Genomic DNA, 18,460 nt, shown 5'->3' with positions numbered 1-18,460 from the left:
TGAGGGGAGGCATCTCAGGAAACTACGTTTACAGATACTGGATATTTAGCAAAACAGTGCTTTTATGACGAGTTTGTGTATACACCAGAGTGTCAGCCGCACAAAGGTACACAGCAGGCTACTACTAACGGTATTTAAAGTTTAATCCATCTCACTTTCTATGACCCTAAGTTCCCTGTGGACAGGGTCTATTTTGAATGGCTCCTAGATGTGGCAATTCCGTTCCCATGTCCACACATGCATACAACTGCTCCTAAGGGGACTGCCAAGAAAACAGTTTTTCTCCTGGTTATTAGGATTGGAAGCCCTAGATCATTCACCTGCTTCTGGAACGCAAAGGGGTATCTCTTTTCCATTATAAGATGAACTCCACCAGTCTCTATGCTGTATCACAAGACGAAGAAAGGGAACAGAAGCCTTTAGGGACAAAACCTCAGTAATCATGGGAAAGCAATTCTGAACGCTCTCTTTGCCACTTGGAATGAATAAACATGCTTTCAAAAGGGATATCGTGGCTCTTTCAGGTTGCAGTCATGCTCCAAATATGATTGCTGCCAACCCTCATTCTGGTAGTGGGCCACAGGCATGGCTGCTAGTGACTGTGAGGAGTGAGCAAGGTAATACAGGTGGAAGAGTGTCTGGCATGGAGGACACACTCGGTAATGTTAATTAAGGTCTGTCTCCTCACCAACACAAAGGATCCAGTAAATGCAATACTGCCAAGTGGGTTTCATTTTATTTTACACTTAGGAGAATAAATTTGTGATATCTTATAAATGATCTTCCTAGGAAGCAAAACTCCACCTCATATCCTTCTAAATTCATTCCCTTTTATTATTATATTCAGTGACTACTGTTTTACCTGAGAAAGACTGGTTTATTAGAGGAAAAGGTCTATACTACGAAGAAGCAAAAAAGCAACTTAATTTGTTTGATCTGAATAAATAGGTAAACTTCATAAAGAACATAGCAGTCTGAAGGATCTGTTTTTTAACAGAGATTAAAATGGGGACAATCTTATATATACTGACATGCCCTGGTTCTAAAACTCTGATAAGGATGACCAAGAATTCAGTTCTAGCATTCCCATTCAGCTTTTTGAATAAGTAGCAGTACAGATACTTGACATAATTACAAGTACACAGAAATTTAAAGACAGAATTAAGAAAACTTCCTGAAGTCTAGCTAACAGAGTGGTCAATATCAAGAGGACCCTATTTGGCTAAGTCCACAGAGTCAAATATTTAATGCTGTGAGTTCTTTTACTGCTTTATTTCCATGTATGGGGAAAATAATTTATTCACATATCCAAATGATATTTATTAAGATGCCATGATGATTTATAATAAATAGTAATAATGTTTTTATAATAATAAAAAGTAATATATTTACTATGGTTTCCAGTCCCAAGAAATTACAGTCTGTCTGTACAGAGATGGGGAGATGACAGTACAACAGATGGAATCCTTGGCAAGACAGCACATTAGTAAAATGCTAAATGGAACTACTTCCTAATATTTGGGGCATCAGTGATTTAGACAAAGACGCAGGTGTTCTACAGGTCAACTTTAGGTCTGGCACAAAGTTTAAGAAAAAGACACTAAATTAGAGGTCAAGTCAGAATCCAAAAAGGATCTTGACAGGTGAGGCTAAAATTGACCAAGATGAAGACTGGGCTTACGACAAAAAAACAAATGCCCAAGTAAAATGAGTAGATTATTATTATCTTTAGAAGCCAAAGTGACACATTGTAAGGGACTTAAATCTCAGTAATTAAGTAGGGTCATGCAAAGTCCACCTCATAACAACTAAAACAAAACCCACCAATACGAGTTAAGTGCTTTTGTGGTACACGTACTTTGAATTCTCACAATAGCTAACAAGTCCTACACGACACAGTAGTGTTACTGCTTAACCGAGGCTCCGTGAGAACACACAACTTGGCCCAAGGTCATATAACTAATAAGTGAAAAGCGGAGAATCTAAGCTCAGATGTGACTCCAGAGCCTGCGTATTTTCTTCTATGCTATGCAGTCTGCATTGGTTCGTATTGATGAGACTACTCTTCTATAAAAAATATTGCGTCCAGAGGGACAACGAAGGAAGATAAGCAAGGCTGACAGAGAAGAAATGGCGGCCTGGTGAGTACTCCAATTGAAAACCTAGAGTGGCATGGTGAGTTAACCATTTGGCCCCTTTGTTGTCTATGAGTATCAAGAACTAAGGACACCAAGTAAGTAAAAGGCAACCTGGAAAGATTTAGCCCAGTGATTGCTTTTCACGGCCCAAAAAGTCTGCAGGTGACCATCTATTGCTGCCTGAAAGGGTCTGGAGATGTGGAGTGCCATCCAGTGCCAACTCTCCCTTTTAGTATCATTGCCACTCTGTAAATACAAGATAAAAACACAACACAAAGCTTTGGCCACAGCTTCTGGTCACAGTGGATCTATCTTCTTATTTACATCACCCGGGGCATTCTCTATGCCCAAAGAAAATGACAGACCAACATTTATTTTCAAATATTAAAAGCTATGTTAAACAACTGTTATTAGCCTAAACCAAAGAAAAGAATATTTATTCATTCTTTTGTACTTGTCTTCTGCAATTTAAGTTAGCAGTACATTAATAGGAGGCTTCTCCAAAGTATATACCACATGAATGAAAATCACCTTGTTTCAGGCTGATCTTTCTTGGCACCAAAAACAATTTTATTGGAGCACATTTGTTAAGAAGGTTGATTTTGGAATATCACATCTTAATAAAGTCCTCTCAAGAATTCAAGGATTCAAGCAGTTATATGGGCTTTTCTGGTTCTAACAAAGGCAAAACAACCCACCAATGATTTCAGAAAGGTTTCACAAATTTAAATTTTCAGAAGTGGGTATAATTCTCAATTTTGCATTTTAAAAAAATCTGCTGGAAGCAAATATTCACTCCCAGTAAGTTACCCAGCAAGAATTCTAGGGAAACTGCTGAGGTACTACATAGAATGAAAAGGAAACGAGGCAGGGTGGTGAGAAAGGAGAAGCAGGGAGCTGGTCTCTCCACTGCCAGAGCTCAGGGCTGCAGGGTTGCAGGGGCAGTGAAATGCTAGGTCTCTAGTCACAGGTGAGCCATACGGTAACTGTCTAGATGATCCACACGGTAAATATTCCCCGATACTGACTGAGACTTCTCAAAACCTCTGCTGTTTATTACTGAGAAAAATTAATGCAGGATAGTAAAAAAACAAACAAACAAAAAAATAAAAAAATAACAACAAACCCAGCCTCTCTGGGTAAGAGCCATGAAATGCCACAGGAAGCAGAGAACAAAATGAGCTAATGTGACAGGAGCTTCATAGAGTTGAGGGATGGGAGCTCATCAGGGTAGGAAGGGGAGGGCTTGGGCAGGCTGAGAGCAAAGGAAGTCCCCAGGGACTATGGACGGCTGAGGAGCAGGGCGGGGGGCAGGGGGGTGTGCACAACAGTAGCTGGAAGGAATAGAAGAAATAACACTTTGCGTTAAGCCACTACTCATGCCTACCGGAGTGCTCTGAGTCTATACTAATTCTCACAGAGCTGGAGCATGTCTCCTGCCCCTTTCTGAGTAAGCAGCATAATACTCTCATAGTCTTAATCCCTTAGCTCTGAGAAGTGAGGCTAACTTAGAAAGTAGAGTCATGATCTTGATCTGTGCTCAGGAGAAGAGAATCTTAGAGCTGCTGCTTGATGCGCACTGACCCGAGTGGAGCCCAACTCCTCAAGCAGTGCCTGGCTGAACACACAAATCTATTGGCCTAAGGTGAGATGAAGAAACAAACTCTCAGTCCTGGCACCGTGGTCAGCTGGCAGCCATCAGAGGCGCACTGGCCTGGACTCCCTGGATTCCAGGGCTCCTTGCCAACGTTGGTGTGCTAATTTTTGCTTAGGTCTTCTTAGGAACTATGGAAACCTCTTCTGTTCCCTAAATGATGGTACAGGTAAATACCAGAGCATGCTTTTTGCCACAATGACAAAAGTAGCTTTTGTGAAACAGGCATGTAGTTCGGCTTACCAGCCAGGGAACTCACTGTCATGCATGAGGAAACCTACTGGAAAACAAACAAACAAAAAAAGCAGAACAAGACAAAACAAGAAGCTGCAGGTACTTTTAAGATGAACAGTATGAGTGATTAACAGTTATCGAAGCACTGTCCCGAAGAGTCAAAAGCTGGTTCCTTTCTTACCTCAAATTTATTGTTTCATTCTTTTCCTTCCCCTCTCTCTCCGTGTCAATTAACAAACACTGAGTGATGACAATATGCCAAACAGCACACTGTCAATAAAGTCCATTTTGAAGAGGAACACCAACTCCCCCGGGTTAGAACCTGACTCAAAGGCTAACTATACCTTCTTTTATTAATCTCCACTTTGTCAGCAGAGCAAAGGAACCCAAAGTAACTTCGGCATCAAACGGTTTGTACTTAGAAATGTCTCATTTCAAAGAGACAACACTGTCTTAAGGCAGAGGCAAGACTATCACTTAGAAACTGTCAGCTCAGATTTATATAAAAAGAACTCTCACAGGTATTTCACTTGATCCCCACAGTAGAGGTGAATATGATGACCCCCGTTTAGAGGAAACTGATGCAACAAGAATAAGGCACTTGCCCAAATTCTCCCAGCTAGGAACCAACAGAGGTAAAACAGAATCCAGGTTCATCCGACTCCAAAGCCAGTGCTCTTTTTATTTTGCCAAAATGTCTCTCAAGAGGAAAGATAACATATTCTCGGAATTTCTTTTCTGTGGTATCCAGTGGACAAATAAAGTACTCACTTATGTTGGGCTAACTAAATATTTAGGTTTTCTCAGTGATATAAGTGAACTTTTATCAAGACTCACTTAAACTCTAAATAAGAGTCTCTAGAAAATATCCAGGAATTGTGTATGCTACCTCTCTGGAATGTAATACTTCTGAAATAAAGCTGTCTGCTACTCTATCCCAGGTGGCCAGGGCTCACCAAGTGACTGAAGAGAAGGGGAAAGCAGATCTTGGGTGGAAAGCTTACGCAGGATCCTTATGACAAAGAGCAGTTTGCAGTTAAAGACCAAACTGCAGTTCAGTCCCAGCCATTTGGCTGGGACTCTCCACTACGGCAATCTTGGCTTCAGACTGCTCTTCCGTTAGTTAGGGATTTCTTCAAATTTCACAGCTCAGGCTTTTGTTAATGTACTTACCTCTTCTAGTATCCAATGCAGAAAGTAACCCTTCTGTTACTACTATTCAGCTCCGTGCAATTTATGTAAGCAGTACAGCTGCCCAGGAGTTCATCCAGTCTCTTTGTTTTAGGATTCGAGAAGGTCACAGACCAAAGAGATTTCCTTTCTAAGGCTTTTTCGGCTCGATTTGAGTTTTGTAAGTGAAGTTGAGCTCCTCTGTTTTTCTCCCTAATGGGGGGCATAAGCTTTTGCTATTCAAGCCTGAATACATATACAATTTTCTTATGGTCCTCCATATGGAAACCATAGGGCAGAAATGACTCACAAATGAAACGTGAAAGACAGATTAAAAAACTATACTTACTTAGGAGGAATTCGTGAAGCTGTGTTCACATTTGTGGTTGGGACTACTACTTGAAGAATGTGTTCAAGGGCTGTTAATCCACCAGCAACTTGAAATGCAATCTGATCTGCTACATTCTAGACAGAAACACAAACAGAAATCAGCCCAATTTCCCAGGCATAAAATTATCACCAAATAAAATATTTAGTGGTAGTGTCAAACATTGTGTTGGTTCCATTATTCTACAAATATTTATTGAATGTTTACACAGTGCTAGGAACAGCAGGTCAAAACTGGTGAACACATAAGACAGAATCGCTGTCCTCCATGAAGCTTAAAATTTAGTGGATGAGAGCAACACCAGTCAAAAACCATAAATAAAATAATTTCAATTATGATAAGTACCTTAAAGAAAAAGGAAAGGTGCTCTATAAGAATAATGGGGAACAGACTACATATTGGAGAAAGGGTCAGCACAGGCTTTTCTGGGAAAGTTGAGGCTTTGAAGCAGGCCAAAGAAAAGGGAAGGATTGAGCACTCCATGCAGAGGACAAAATCTTTCACACAGAATTTTTAGCAATACTTTAAAGGACCACATCATTTTGTCATGTTAATTTCCACCTAACAAGACAAATGGACTGCCATAAAAACTTCCTGTCCTATTCCTTTTCAGTAGCAGAAGATAATCTAATATCTAACCATCCACATGTCTTTATTCACCACTTCAGCTATTTTAGGGAGGATATTAAGTTAGCATTTTAGAACTCAACCTATGATTCTTTCTTTCTGTAAATAATTTCTGGATTGTTTACAAATCTCATGAAGAGACCATCTCTGGGTTCTTTGCATTCCTGTGGCATGGGGAGAGGCCAGGGCCATTCTATGGTCCACTGTACCATTGGTTTTTTTTTTAAGATTTTATTTATTTATTTGACGGAGAGAGATCACAAGTAGGCAGAGAGGCAGGCAGAGAGAGAGAGAGGAAGAAGCAGGCTCCCGGAGAAGCAGAGAGCCTGATGCGGGATTTGATCCCAGGACTCTGAGATCATGACCCGAGCTGAAGGCAGAGGCTTAACCCACTGAGCCACCCAGGTGCCCCACTGTATTGGTTTTTAACGCACACACAGAATCACTGCATCATATACCGAAAAAAGTAGGCTAGCAACCTGTGATGGGCTACACTGTGTCTGTCTCCCTGCCCCCAAATTCCTAGGTTTAAGTCCAACCCCTAGTACCTCAGCATGTGACTGTTTTGAGGAGTTCTTTAAAGAAGTGATTTAGTTAAATTGAGACTGTTAGTGTAGGGCCCTAATCCGAATGACTGGTGTCCTTGTAGGAGGAAAAGACACCAGAGATCCAAGTGCATAGAGAGAAGGCTGTGTGAGGCAGAGAGAAATCTGCTATTTATAAACCAAGAAGAGACTGACCTCAGGAAAAACCAAACCTGCTAACATCTTGATCTTGGAATTCCAGCCTACAGAATTGTAAGAAAATACATTTCTATTGTTTAAGTAGCCCAGTCTGTGATACTTTGCTATAGCAGCCCCAGCACACAAATGCACAACCCCCCTATTACGTCATCACCTTATGTTTCTTCTAATAGTATTTTACAATTCATGAAGCCTTGAAATATCTTTGACATACTTAAGTATTTTTTTTTTTTTGGGAGGAGGGGATACGGAGGGGAGAGGTATGAATTATATACAGGCTCCGTCAAACATGTTTGCCTGATTCTTCTGATGTTCTAAGCACAACGCTCTGCTTGATGTGGACTACTGATTACTGACCAGCTCTAGTATAGGTCTAGACTCTGGTAGTATAGTACCTTAGTCATTCAATTACGTACTACATGCACAATAAAATACAGTTTGAGACTATAATAGGTTTATTGTGAATTCTAGACAGGAACTCATACTTTGAAGACAGATAATTTTCTTTGCAATAAAACTAACAATTAAAAAAATTGAAAAACCCAGATGTATTCAGTAATTTGAAACCATAATGCTGTTACCATTCTTTCTTCTTATGCTAGGATGTCAGTGTGATTAGAAAATGATAGTAAATTTTGAAGATCTTATTTACTTTATTTATTTGAGAGAGACTGTGAGCATAAGCAGGTGGAGAAGAGGTGTGGGGGAGGGAGAGGGATAAATAGACTCCGTGCTAAGCATGGAACCCAATGTGGGGCTCAATTTCAGGACCCTGAGATCATGAACCCAGCTAAAACCAGGAGTCAGATGTCTGAACTCTTGGTTTTGGCTCAGGTGATGATCTCAGGTCTTGAAATCAAGCCCAGCCTGGGGTTCCATGCCCAATGAGAAGTCTGCTAGAGTTTCTTTCTCTCTCCCTCAGGCCCCTCCCAGCACCCACTCCCTCTCTCAAATAATAAATATTTAAAAAAAATTTTGTATTAGCACATAACACAAAGAAAACTGCACTAATCATAACTGTGTAGCTAGATGAGGTATGACAAACTCAACATACCCTGTAACAACTCCAAAATAAAAAATAAATCTTTATAATATCCCATAATATCCCTGATACCCATCACATGAAGGCTCTCTCCTTCTTCCCCAAATGTAAAGAATCACAAACTCTCTTTGTCTTTTCAGTTCTATAAAAATGGAATCATACTTTGCATATTCCATAGAATCTAGCTTTTCTTGCTCATTTTTCCCCTAAGTTATCTTTACTGCGGTCTATACCAATATTTCATTCATTTTCCTTGTTAGAATATTGTATTCCTCTGTCTGATTATATACCTCAACTTACTTTTTTTTTAATCAGAAGAATTTACTTTATTCTAGTGTCTTTTTTCCCTCCTCCCATATTAATTTCACTTTTAACATTACAGGCTGAAGATGACTACTCTTATTATCTTACTCAGCTTACTTAAATGTTTTACTGCTAACTGACATTCGGATTGTTTCCACTTTCAGACTCTGGATGATGCTGTTTTAAACATTTTGGCACAAGTATTTGTGCAAATGTGACATGCAGTTGTGCTGCACTTATGCTTAAGAGTGGAATTCTTGGGTCACACAGTATATATACACACTCAATTTTACTAGCTATGGCCAAACAGCTTTCTAAGGCATTTACAACAATTTGTGTACACAATACAGTGCAGTGATAATTTTAGTTATTCTGCATTCACACCAAAATTGATTTTATCAGTTTTTTTAAACTTCTGTCATGCTAATGGTGTGTGATGGCATTTCATTGAGGTTTTTATTTGCCTTTCCCTGATAATTAGTGGGATCGAACACCTTATGTTTACTGATTAGTTTTTTAAATTGAGGTACACTTTACAATGGGATGAAAGGCTCAGATCTTAAGCATACCATTCAAATAAATTTGAGAGATGCTTATCAAGACCCAAACACTTTCATCACCTTAGAAAGTTCCCTCATGCCACTTTTACAGTTGCTCCCCTCTTCTTGAAGCAGCTACACATTTGATTTATAGTACCACAGATTACACACCAAAAGCAAAAGCAAAAAAGCAAAAATAAATAAGTGGGACTACATTACACTAAAAAGCTTCTGTGTAGCAAAGGAAACCATCAACAAAATGAAAAGACTATCTACTGAATGGGAGGAAATATTTGCAAGTCACATTTCTGGTAAAACATATAAAGAACTCATACAACTCAACAGTAAAAACCATAAACAATGTGATTAAAAAATGGGCAGAGATAAATATACATTTTTTAAAAGACATACAGATGACTGAGAGGTACTTGAAAAGATGTTCAATTAACATCATGAATCATCAGGGAAATGAAAATCAAAATCACAATGAGATACATCTCACACCTGTCAGAATGGTATTAAAGAAAGAAAGAAAGAAAGAAAGAAAGAAAGAAAGAAAAAGGGAGGGCAGGGAGGAAGGAAAGAGGGAGAGAGGGAAGATGGAAGGAAAGAAGGAGGATGGGAAGAAGGTAAGGGGGAAGGAGGGAAGGAGGGAGGGAAGACAGACGAACTAGTGCTGGTGAGGATGTGGAGAAAAGGGAAACCTTATGCACTTCTGGTGGGAATATAAATTGGTACAGCCACTATGGAAAACTGTATATAGGTTCCTCAAAAAATTAAAAATACAAGTACCATACGATCCAGAAATTCTACTTCTGAGTATTTATCTGAAGCAAATCAAAACACTAATTTGAAAAGCTATATATACCCCTATGTTCACTGCAGCATTGTTTATAATAACCAAGATGTGGGGGCAAACTAAGTGTCCAATGATAAGTAAAACCTCTACAGATGTGGTATATAAATACACAGAATATTACTTAGTCACAAAAAGAATAAAATTTTGCCATTTGTGACAAATGGGTAAATCTTGAGAGCATTATGCTAAGTGAAATAAGTCAGGCAGAGAAAAACATGTGGAATCTTAACAAACAACAACAATTAACTCACAGATACAGAGAACAGATCAGTGGTTGCAGAAGTTGGGGTGTGGGGAAAGTGGGATTGGTGAAGAGGATCAAAAGGTAAAAAGAAAGAAACAAAATACAGGTTAGTTTTGTCTCTTGTAGAATTTCATATAAATGAGATCATACAGTATGCGTGAATATTTTCTGGATTTAATTTGGTAGTGAATGGTCATCCTGCTAGAAATGTTTCTATTGCATCTGGTACCATGAAAACATATAAAGCATAAGGAGTACAGCAGAGGACCACTGAGTCAAGATAGGGAAGTAAACACATACAAACACCTCCTTTTTTTATATACTCAAAAGGAGTAGGGTATGTATTGCATGGAGCACTGGGTATGGTGCATAAACAATGAATCTTGGAACACTGAAAAAATAAAATAAAATTTGAAAGTGAAGAAAGAAGTAGGAATTATAGATAAAATATTTAATAATGTTAAAAATGCACAACCACCTTAAAAAATAAATGCAACATCTCTGTGAAGCAGGGATGGAAAAGCTCAAAGCATAGGGCAAGAGTCCAAAAAGAATATTTGCCCTTCTAGACTTTTCCCTCTTTCTCATCTTTCATACTGATTCAGCCTCTAAGTTCTGATTATTCCATTTCTGTTGGAGCTCTCAACTCTTGCCTACTCCTATCATGTCAGTTCAGACTTTCAAGGTCTCCTGCTTGAGGTACTACAGCAATTACCTAACTAGTATCTTTGGATCTGGGCTCAAACCAAACAAGCCTATTCTCTGGAGTAGTATTTCCCAAGTATCCTAAAAGTTTTATTCCTTTCCTTTCCTTCCTTTGATTTTTACTCCACTGTAGCCCAATACTTTTGTGAAATACAATACAAAAGTAATACTGAACAAATGAGGGAAAAAATGTACAAAATAAGAAACCACATTTTAAAGTATTAGAGACAACAGACAAAAGTTATTCTGCCAATTTGCTAAAACTTACTCTTGATTTGCGTATTTATCTCACCCTGTTGTAGTGACAGTGGACTGGGGATTCCCTTTCGAGTTGTCCTACTCTGGATACCTATATGTGCAATGAGGAAAATATTCTCCAGAGTAAATGTAATCATGCTACTTTTTACTTAAAACACTTGAATAAATTCTTCTTCACTATCAGCAGGAGGCTCAAATTCCTTAGCACCAATCTTCAGAATCTGATGCCCCATTAATAGCCTTCTTCCCGCCCATGCTCCTGCCTCTCCCTCAACCAATTCCCCACCGGGCCCATTTTCTCTTTCATGCCTCTGTGCTTCTGCATCTACTGTTCCACCTTCCCAGGTGGATGATCCTCCAGCATTTTATCTTTGTATTGTCCACTAAACTCAGAGTTTCCTGAGGTCAGGGACCTTGTCTGCTTCACCACAGCTTCAACACCGAGCAGAGGGGATTGCACTCAGTGAGTGCTCAATGGTTGTGAGTGACAGTTTTAAGAAAGAAGGTTGATAAGGGTACTTGGACATGATTTGACAGTGAAAATACAGATAACTTCTCTGCAGGATAAAATCCTGCACTTGTTATCGTGTATGCCTTATAGAATAGTTTTTCATTATAAGTGAGCTTCATGACCAAAGAATAAAATTCAGTTTTTCGAGACTGAGCCTCCTTAATAGCCATCAGGGAAGGTACAGCCATTTCAATGTAAAGCCTTCATATATTGATATCTCTTAGTTCAGAAACACAGTATGTTATACCTCAAGCCAAGCAGATGTACCAGCTGATGCAATCTGTCCACAGGGAAATAAAGCAGCACCACGGCTGTTCTTGTAGACTTTTCCACAATGGGAGAGAACTGGGTCAACATTGCACAAGTGGAGGGGAAAAGGAATGAGTAAAAGCAGACCATTTTAATGTATACATCTACGTTCTAAAAACAAAACAAAACTCAAAGCCTTTTATGCAGTGCCAACAACATGGACGTGACCTCTTGAGAAACGTAAGATATAGGCTCTAACAGACATGAAGCAGGAAGAAGTATGCCAATGGCAGGAAGATAAAGGCCATTCAAAGCCAAATTTTTACTAATGTATTATCGAAAACTGAAGTTTTAATTTATCACTTGCAGCTATTCAAGGAAATAAACCAAAAAGCAAAACCAACTGTGAAATGAGAAAAACCTCACACATCTCCTTCTGGAGTCACGGTGGTTTCTGGTTATATGGACTTCAGTGCTGCACATGCAACAAGCCACTTCAGGATTCTCTTCCATAGAACTCAGCCCGATGGCAACCCTGTTTAGGATCTTCCTAACTTCTCCTTCATCTCCAGTATCAACTTGTCTTCATCCCGTCATCTCTGCCCTACCTCAGGGCCCCCTTCTGTCTGTAAGCTCCGTAAGTGTGACAGCCGGTTCACCTCCTCAGCCCCAGTTCTGGCTTAGAACAGGCGTGGTGAATACCTGTGGGATGAGCGACTGAACCAAAGGATGAACAAAGGAAAAGACTTCTCTCAGAGGGTAAAAAATGCCTTGTGAGCTCTTAGAGGCAAATACAACACCCAGGCCCATGAGAAAGGAGGAAATTCCTTCACGCAGTGCAAATGAATAGCTTTTCCTCCTCTCCACACATAACAGTGGATGAAACGATCCTATGATAGCCTATGATATTTTCACCTCACACAGACAGAAAGGGAAATCAATCTGGCTCAATGATGAGCTGCCCAAATGCTAAAATTGAGGAAGAAACCCACCTTCTTAAGCAAATGGCATTAAAAGCTCTATAAGCAAAGACAAAATGGAAATCACATTCACACAACAATCCACAAACTCAAAGGATGCAGAGAGTCTCCCCTTTCCTCTTCCTCTCTGAGGCCACCACACTGACTTCTAGTGCTGCTCACTGCTCTCTGTACTCGTGGACATCTAACGCCGCAATGGGAATGGATGCTCCTCAAACACATTGTCTGGGAAAGACCCAGATCCAGTGTTTTTCACGAAGCCTTTCTGACAGCTTCAACTAAAGCGAAAGGTCTCTGCATTTAACTGCACTTCTTTTGGGGCCCTAATCACTTTCTCCTTTATCCCACACTTCCCTGTGTTCATGTGCCAGGCTGTAAAGCCTGAACTCTCCTACCTCTGCATTCTCAGTCAGGGTCAGGCACAGGATGCACACTGTAGGCACCGAGTAAAGTTCGTTTAATGACAGAAAATATCTCATCTAGAAAGGTACCTTTCCTTTTTCCCTTTACCCCTTATCCAAATACTCTATATTCAGACATGTGAAAATGGAGTTCTGATTTAAGTGAGGAAAAACTACCCCTAAAGAGGAAATGTGTGGCTTTACTTAACGTACCTGGCATAACACCTTAATAGCTCTGCCTTCCTCTGCTCTCCCTGACTCTGAGAATGACAAGTGACTAATAGGATTAGTGGCTCCATTCTAATAACCCAGCTTAGCTGAAGGCCAGCAAAAAATGACAGCTTCAATCTGAATTACATGGCCTGGGAATCCATTCAATTATTAACTAGAGTAACTGTTATTGCCTCTCCCAATCAAAGAAGAGGCAGCTGTTAATCTTTGGTGGCCTACAAAGGCTGGTGGCCTTTGTACTTGACTTCTCTACAGACGCTAATTATGTTCTTTGTGATCACGGAGGAAGGCCTTCCTAGCCTTTTAGACAGAGGTGGCAGATGGGGAAAACTGTTTGCCTGTTCATTAGCAGGATAGGCTAGATTTGTTCTGAGCATCTGGTGGTACCTTGGGCCCTGTTTAGAGATAACACAAGCAGGTTTCAGGCAAGTCCATACATTTAGAACTCAGTAGCCCAATTTATAGAGATGAGGAGATCCTGGAGTACATTTTTTTATGGTTATTTTTCCCACATGGAAAATTTTCCTAACACCTAAAGGACATCTTCATTCCTCTACTATCTTCACCTGTTAGTGTTAGCTTAAAAGAAGCTAGCATGAAGAGCTGATAGTCCTTGTTCTATGATTTTTCCCTTCTGAGCCTTTTAATGTTGGTTTCTTCAAATTCCCATAATCTACATAAATGTCTAGGCTCAGCTTTTCAGCTGTACGCTCACACTTGAAAGGATTCAGGTGTTGGGGTCAAGAATATCACAAGGAAATCAGAAACTTAAGGAAATGCGGTGCCAGAAAGAGTAAAATCAAAACATACCACTTGAAGGCTTGTGTAATAAGGTAAGTGGGGCTGAGAGAAGCTGGAAAAGCTATCTCAAGATGAGAGAAACAATTCCTTTGTAATGCTAATCAGAAATTGGACCCTTTGGAAGGCTCTCCCTAAGGGAGCTGAATTGTGCCATTTTTGACCTGTTTGGACTAAGTGAGATGAGGGCAGGGTGAGCGAGAGGGGGTGGTGTAGAAACTAAAGGATGAAAGCAGGACACAAGACCTCCTGTTCTTCCCTTTAAGCTGTTATGAGATAGATGACCAAAGATTAGTGTACAGAGTTCACTACTGCCATCCAACAAAACTCACAATTAAAGTTTTCTCATCTCCCTCATCCTCACATGCTACCATGCTGCCTCATGGCAGGCAATGGCCAGGCCCAGCACTCACAGTCCTAGTGACAAATGCAGTGCAGTGAGTGCCATAGCGCAGGGATGTACACAGAACTGTGTGCCCACAAGGAAATGGTTCCTGGGACTAGTTCTTCAGGACATCCATATGAACAGTTTTCTGAGTAACTACACTTATCACATAAAAAGACAAAAACCCAGAGTCAAGGACCTACATATAAGGCTTTATTTTCCCCACCCTTCCCAAATTCCAGGCTACCTGCTGGTTTACAGCAGAACTTGAGGAGTCTTACTGCAGAAGTTCCTTTCCCCCCCGTTTCTGCATCTCAGGGGTCCTGGATATTCTAACACTTAGAGGCAAAAGGAACTTGGGGCTGTGAACCAAGGAGAATTTCTTTTGGCCAAGAATGTGATATGGACAAAAGTGAGTAACATGGACAAACTCCTTTAGGTCTAGCAATAACCAGAGGGTAGGACCTGAGAGGCTAAGAGGCTCTTCTCCACCTCGATGGCAAGGAAAGGGAGAGTGCTCCTACACCACTCTGTTCTCTCTCCATCATTATATTTATACTTCTTGACTCATTTTTTAATTATTTAATTATAGACTAGATCATACTGATTATCTATTTACTTAATCACAAAGCAGACTAGGAGCTCCTGGACAGCTGGAGTTATGTTTATATAGAATCTAGGGGGAAAAGTAGGTTTGAGATTACTCAATCATTAAAAAAGAATGAGATCTTTCCATTTGCAAAAAGAATGGACCTAGAGGGCATAATGCTAAGTGAAATAAGTCAGAGACAAAGACCATATGACTTCACTCATATGTGGAATTAAAAAATCAGAACAAATGAACAAAGAAAAAAGTGACAAACAAAAAAACATACTCTTAGATACAGAGAATAAATTGGTGGTTGCCAGAGGAGAGGTAGGTTGGGGGACGGATGGAATAGATAAAGGGGATTAAGAGTACACTTAACCTGATGAGCACTGAGCAATGTATAGAATTGTGAATCACTATATTGTACACCTTAAACTAATGTAACACTGTATACTAACTATACTTCAATTAAAAAAAAAAACATTTAAGAGTAGGCATTCAGCAAATGGCTGCTCAATCAAAAAAAATAAAGGTACAGGGGCGCCTGGGTGGCTCAGTGGGTTAAAGCCTCTGCCTTCAGCTCAGGTCATGATCCCAGGGTCCTAGGATCGAGCCCCGCATCGGGCTCTCTGCTCATCATGGAGCCTGCTTCATCCTCTCTCTGCCTGCCTCTCTGCCTACTTGTGATCTCTGTCTGTCAAATGAATAAATAAAATATTTAAAAAAATTAAAAAAAATAAAGGTACAGTCTAGTTGCAAGGATTTTAACATCAGAAACTGTCTTAAGAGGAGAGAGAAAAAATCCATCAAGCCTACAATGAGAAACAAAAGGTGTAGAAACACCAACGTGCCTGGGGAAGTCAAGATAAGGGTACAAGTAAGCTAGAAAATGTGGAAGAGGTTAGTACTTCTCGCCTGTGTTGGCAAGGTGAGGCAAGGCAAGCCCAGCCAAGCCCAGCCTAGCCCAGCCCAGCCCAGCACAGCCCTGGTTTGAAGGAGACAAGCCCAGAGAGGTAAAGGCCAACAGCATCTTTGCTTGCATACTGCCCTACTCGTGTTGGCGCCATTTTTTTTACCCTATTCTCAAGTAGACCCAGACTCTTTCATGTCTTTAAGGAGGGACACAGAAGAAAGAGGGAGGGGGAAGGCAGTTTTTAAAGTGAAAACAAACTAAAGGAAGGAACAGGAACCCAAACTTTACTTTTCTCAAAGTGCCATCCTGGAGGGCTAAAAGTGACATTTCAAGGGCTTATCATGTGGCAGGCCCTGGGCTGTTCTCATATAAGCTCTCACAATAACCCTATGAGGTAGGAATTATCATCCATTATATAGATAAGAAAAACAGCCTTAGAGGAGTCACATAAGTTCTTCCTGCTATTAAGTGGCAGAGCTGGGCACGGAGTCTAGGTTTATCTGACTTCATATGATGGATCTACTCAAAGAATGTTGTGGGAAAATCTGGCACGTTATTATAGAAATTTGCTTGGCTCCTGGCATACTTATCACTAAACATCCCAATTTTATAAAATCTTAGCCTTTTTAAAAAATGAAAATTTAATTTATTTTGTTTTAAAGATTTTATTTATTTATTTCACAGAGAGAGAGAGAGAGAGAGAGAGATCACAAGCAGGCGGGGGCGGGGGAAGCAGGCTCCCTACTGAGCAGAGAGCCCTATGTGGGGCTCGATCCCAGGACTCTGAGATCATGACCTGAGCCGAAGGCAGGGGCTTAACCCACTAAGCCACCCAGGTGCCCCAAAAATTAAGTTTAAAAATTTTTAAAGAAAATTTTATTTTGAAATTATTTACATCTTTTATTATTTTAGATTATGTATTTTAGAAAAATTTCAAGGACACTAGAGCGTTCCTGTATACCTTAATCTAGCTTTCCCTCATGTTAAAATTTTACATAACCACTGTACATTTATCAAAACTAAGAAATCACATTAAAATTATACTGCTAACTAAACTCTAGACATTATTTGGCTTTCCCCTAGTTTTCCCACTGATGCTTTTTTTCTATTCACCATCAAGTCTAGAATACCACATTGCATTTAGCGCAACACTATTTTGAAGAGAAGGTGAAGTTACTTTTAGCATTAGAGGAAGTATCCTTAGCTCTCTTATATTAGAATTCACTAACAACTTAAAAAAAAATCTTGAAATAATCCAGACTCAGAATGTAAAGGAATGCCAAGTTTGACCATCACAAGTAAATAAGAAAGGAAATGAGAGCAAACTAGATTCTAAGGGACTGAAATACGAGTAGTTCTTTTAACTGGTGGTGCAGTTCTTGAGACTGTCAGGAAATGGGAAGTAATGTGCACACAGCAGGAGGGAAGCAGACCTTGAGTGAGGAGGGAGGGAATGTGGGACCAGGGTTAGAAAAGACTCCAGGTGGCCCAAGATGCACTCCCTCCACAGCTCCAGTCCCAAAAGACCATCAGTACACTTTTAGCTGGGGCAGACTTTCAAAACCCTTTCCTTCCCGAATGTCAGTGAAGTCTCTGTAGGCTTGGCTTCTAACTTCAGCTCAGACGTTGCTTCAGTCTTTTGAGTATGCCTTCTCCACTTGCGCCCACGGTAGCATATTTATTGCAGGTTTTGTTGTTGTTTTCCCCAGAAGCAACTAGGTTAAAAGCCTTGTGACTGGGTACTAGGAAAGTTAAGAACTGATTTTAGAAATGAATCTGCTAGGGTCTGCTTTATTCAGTCCAGAGGAATTAAAGGAGGGAAATGGCTAGTGACAGACAATGCTTTTTAAGAGTGATTATCTGGAGCCAGCACTCTGGTTGAGGCCTTCTTCTCTAGCATATAAAAGGTATAGAGAGAAAACAGGAGACAAAGGCAGAGCAAAATCTGTTACTTAGGAGACTGATATAAAATGTGGCAAGGAAGGAGGGAAAAATAAGCAGTCCTTCAGATTTGGGACCTGAAGATGATCATGTTAACTTATATTTTGGTTATGGATGAAAACTGCTTAATAACACAGAACTTCTGTTCTCCAGGACAATGTTGCAAACAGTACCTTCTTCCTGTGGAGAATAGTGTGAAGGCTTTTTTCAGAATATCTGGTCTTTCTTCTTAATTTTAAAATCGTATGTTTACTGAAGAGTTAATGTTGCCCCCCTGAATTCTAACATTAGAGCTGCTCTGTGCTACCGCTTTTAGCTAGTGAAAATAGACAAGACCTCTAGTAAAGATGAACCAAAATGTTTAAAAGTCTGCTTATTCAAGGCAAATAAAACCTAGAAGAGTCTTTAAGTCTGGAGAACACCAGGCCATTTCAGAATCTTTCTGCTTTATGAAAAAGAAAATATAAATTCTTTACAAGGATTACTCAAGTTCATTTGAAGGGAAATTTGATGATCAATTTTTATTTACACGAAGCCTTTAGTCAGAAGTCTGCAACC

General features: G+C 40.0%; 1 protein-coding gene across 3 annotated transcripts in view; it reads right to left on the bottom strand.

The window, feature by feature from the left end:
- SCAPER (S-phase cyclin A associated protein in the ER) overlaps positions 1 to 18,460 on the bottom strand; it is a 460,910-nt gene that overhangs the window by 149,123 nt on the left and 293,327 nt on the right. For all 3 annotated transcript variants that reach the window (XM_032865126.1, XM_032865127.1, XM_032865128.1), the window contains one exon: positions 5,546 to 5,661. In XM_032865126.1, the coding sequence (XP_032721017.1) occupies positions 5,546 to 5,661 (116 nt within the window). The remainder of the gene's footprint in view (positions 1 to 5,545; positions 5,662 to 18,460) is intronic.

The sequence above is a fragment of the Lontra canadensis genome, unplaced genomic scaffold, assembly GCF_010015895.1.
Source record: "Lontra canadensis isolate GAN:19392208 unplaced genomic scaffold, GSC_riverotter_1.0 scaffold28, whole genome shotgun sequence".
NCBI lineage: Eukaryota > Metazoa > Chordata > Mammalia > Carnivora > Mustelidae > Lontra > Lontra canadensis.
This window is presented reverse-complemented; position numbering and strand designations above follow the sequence as displayed.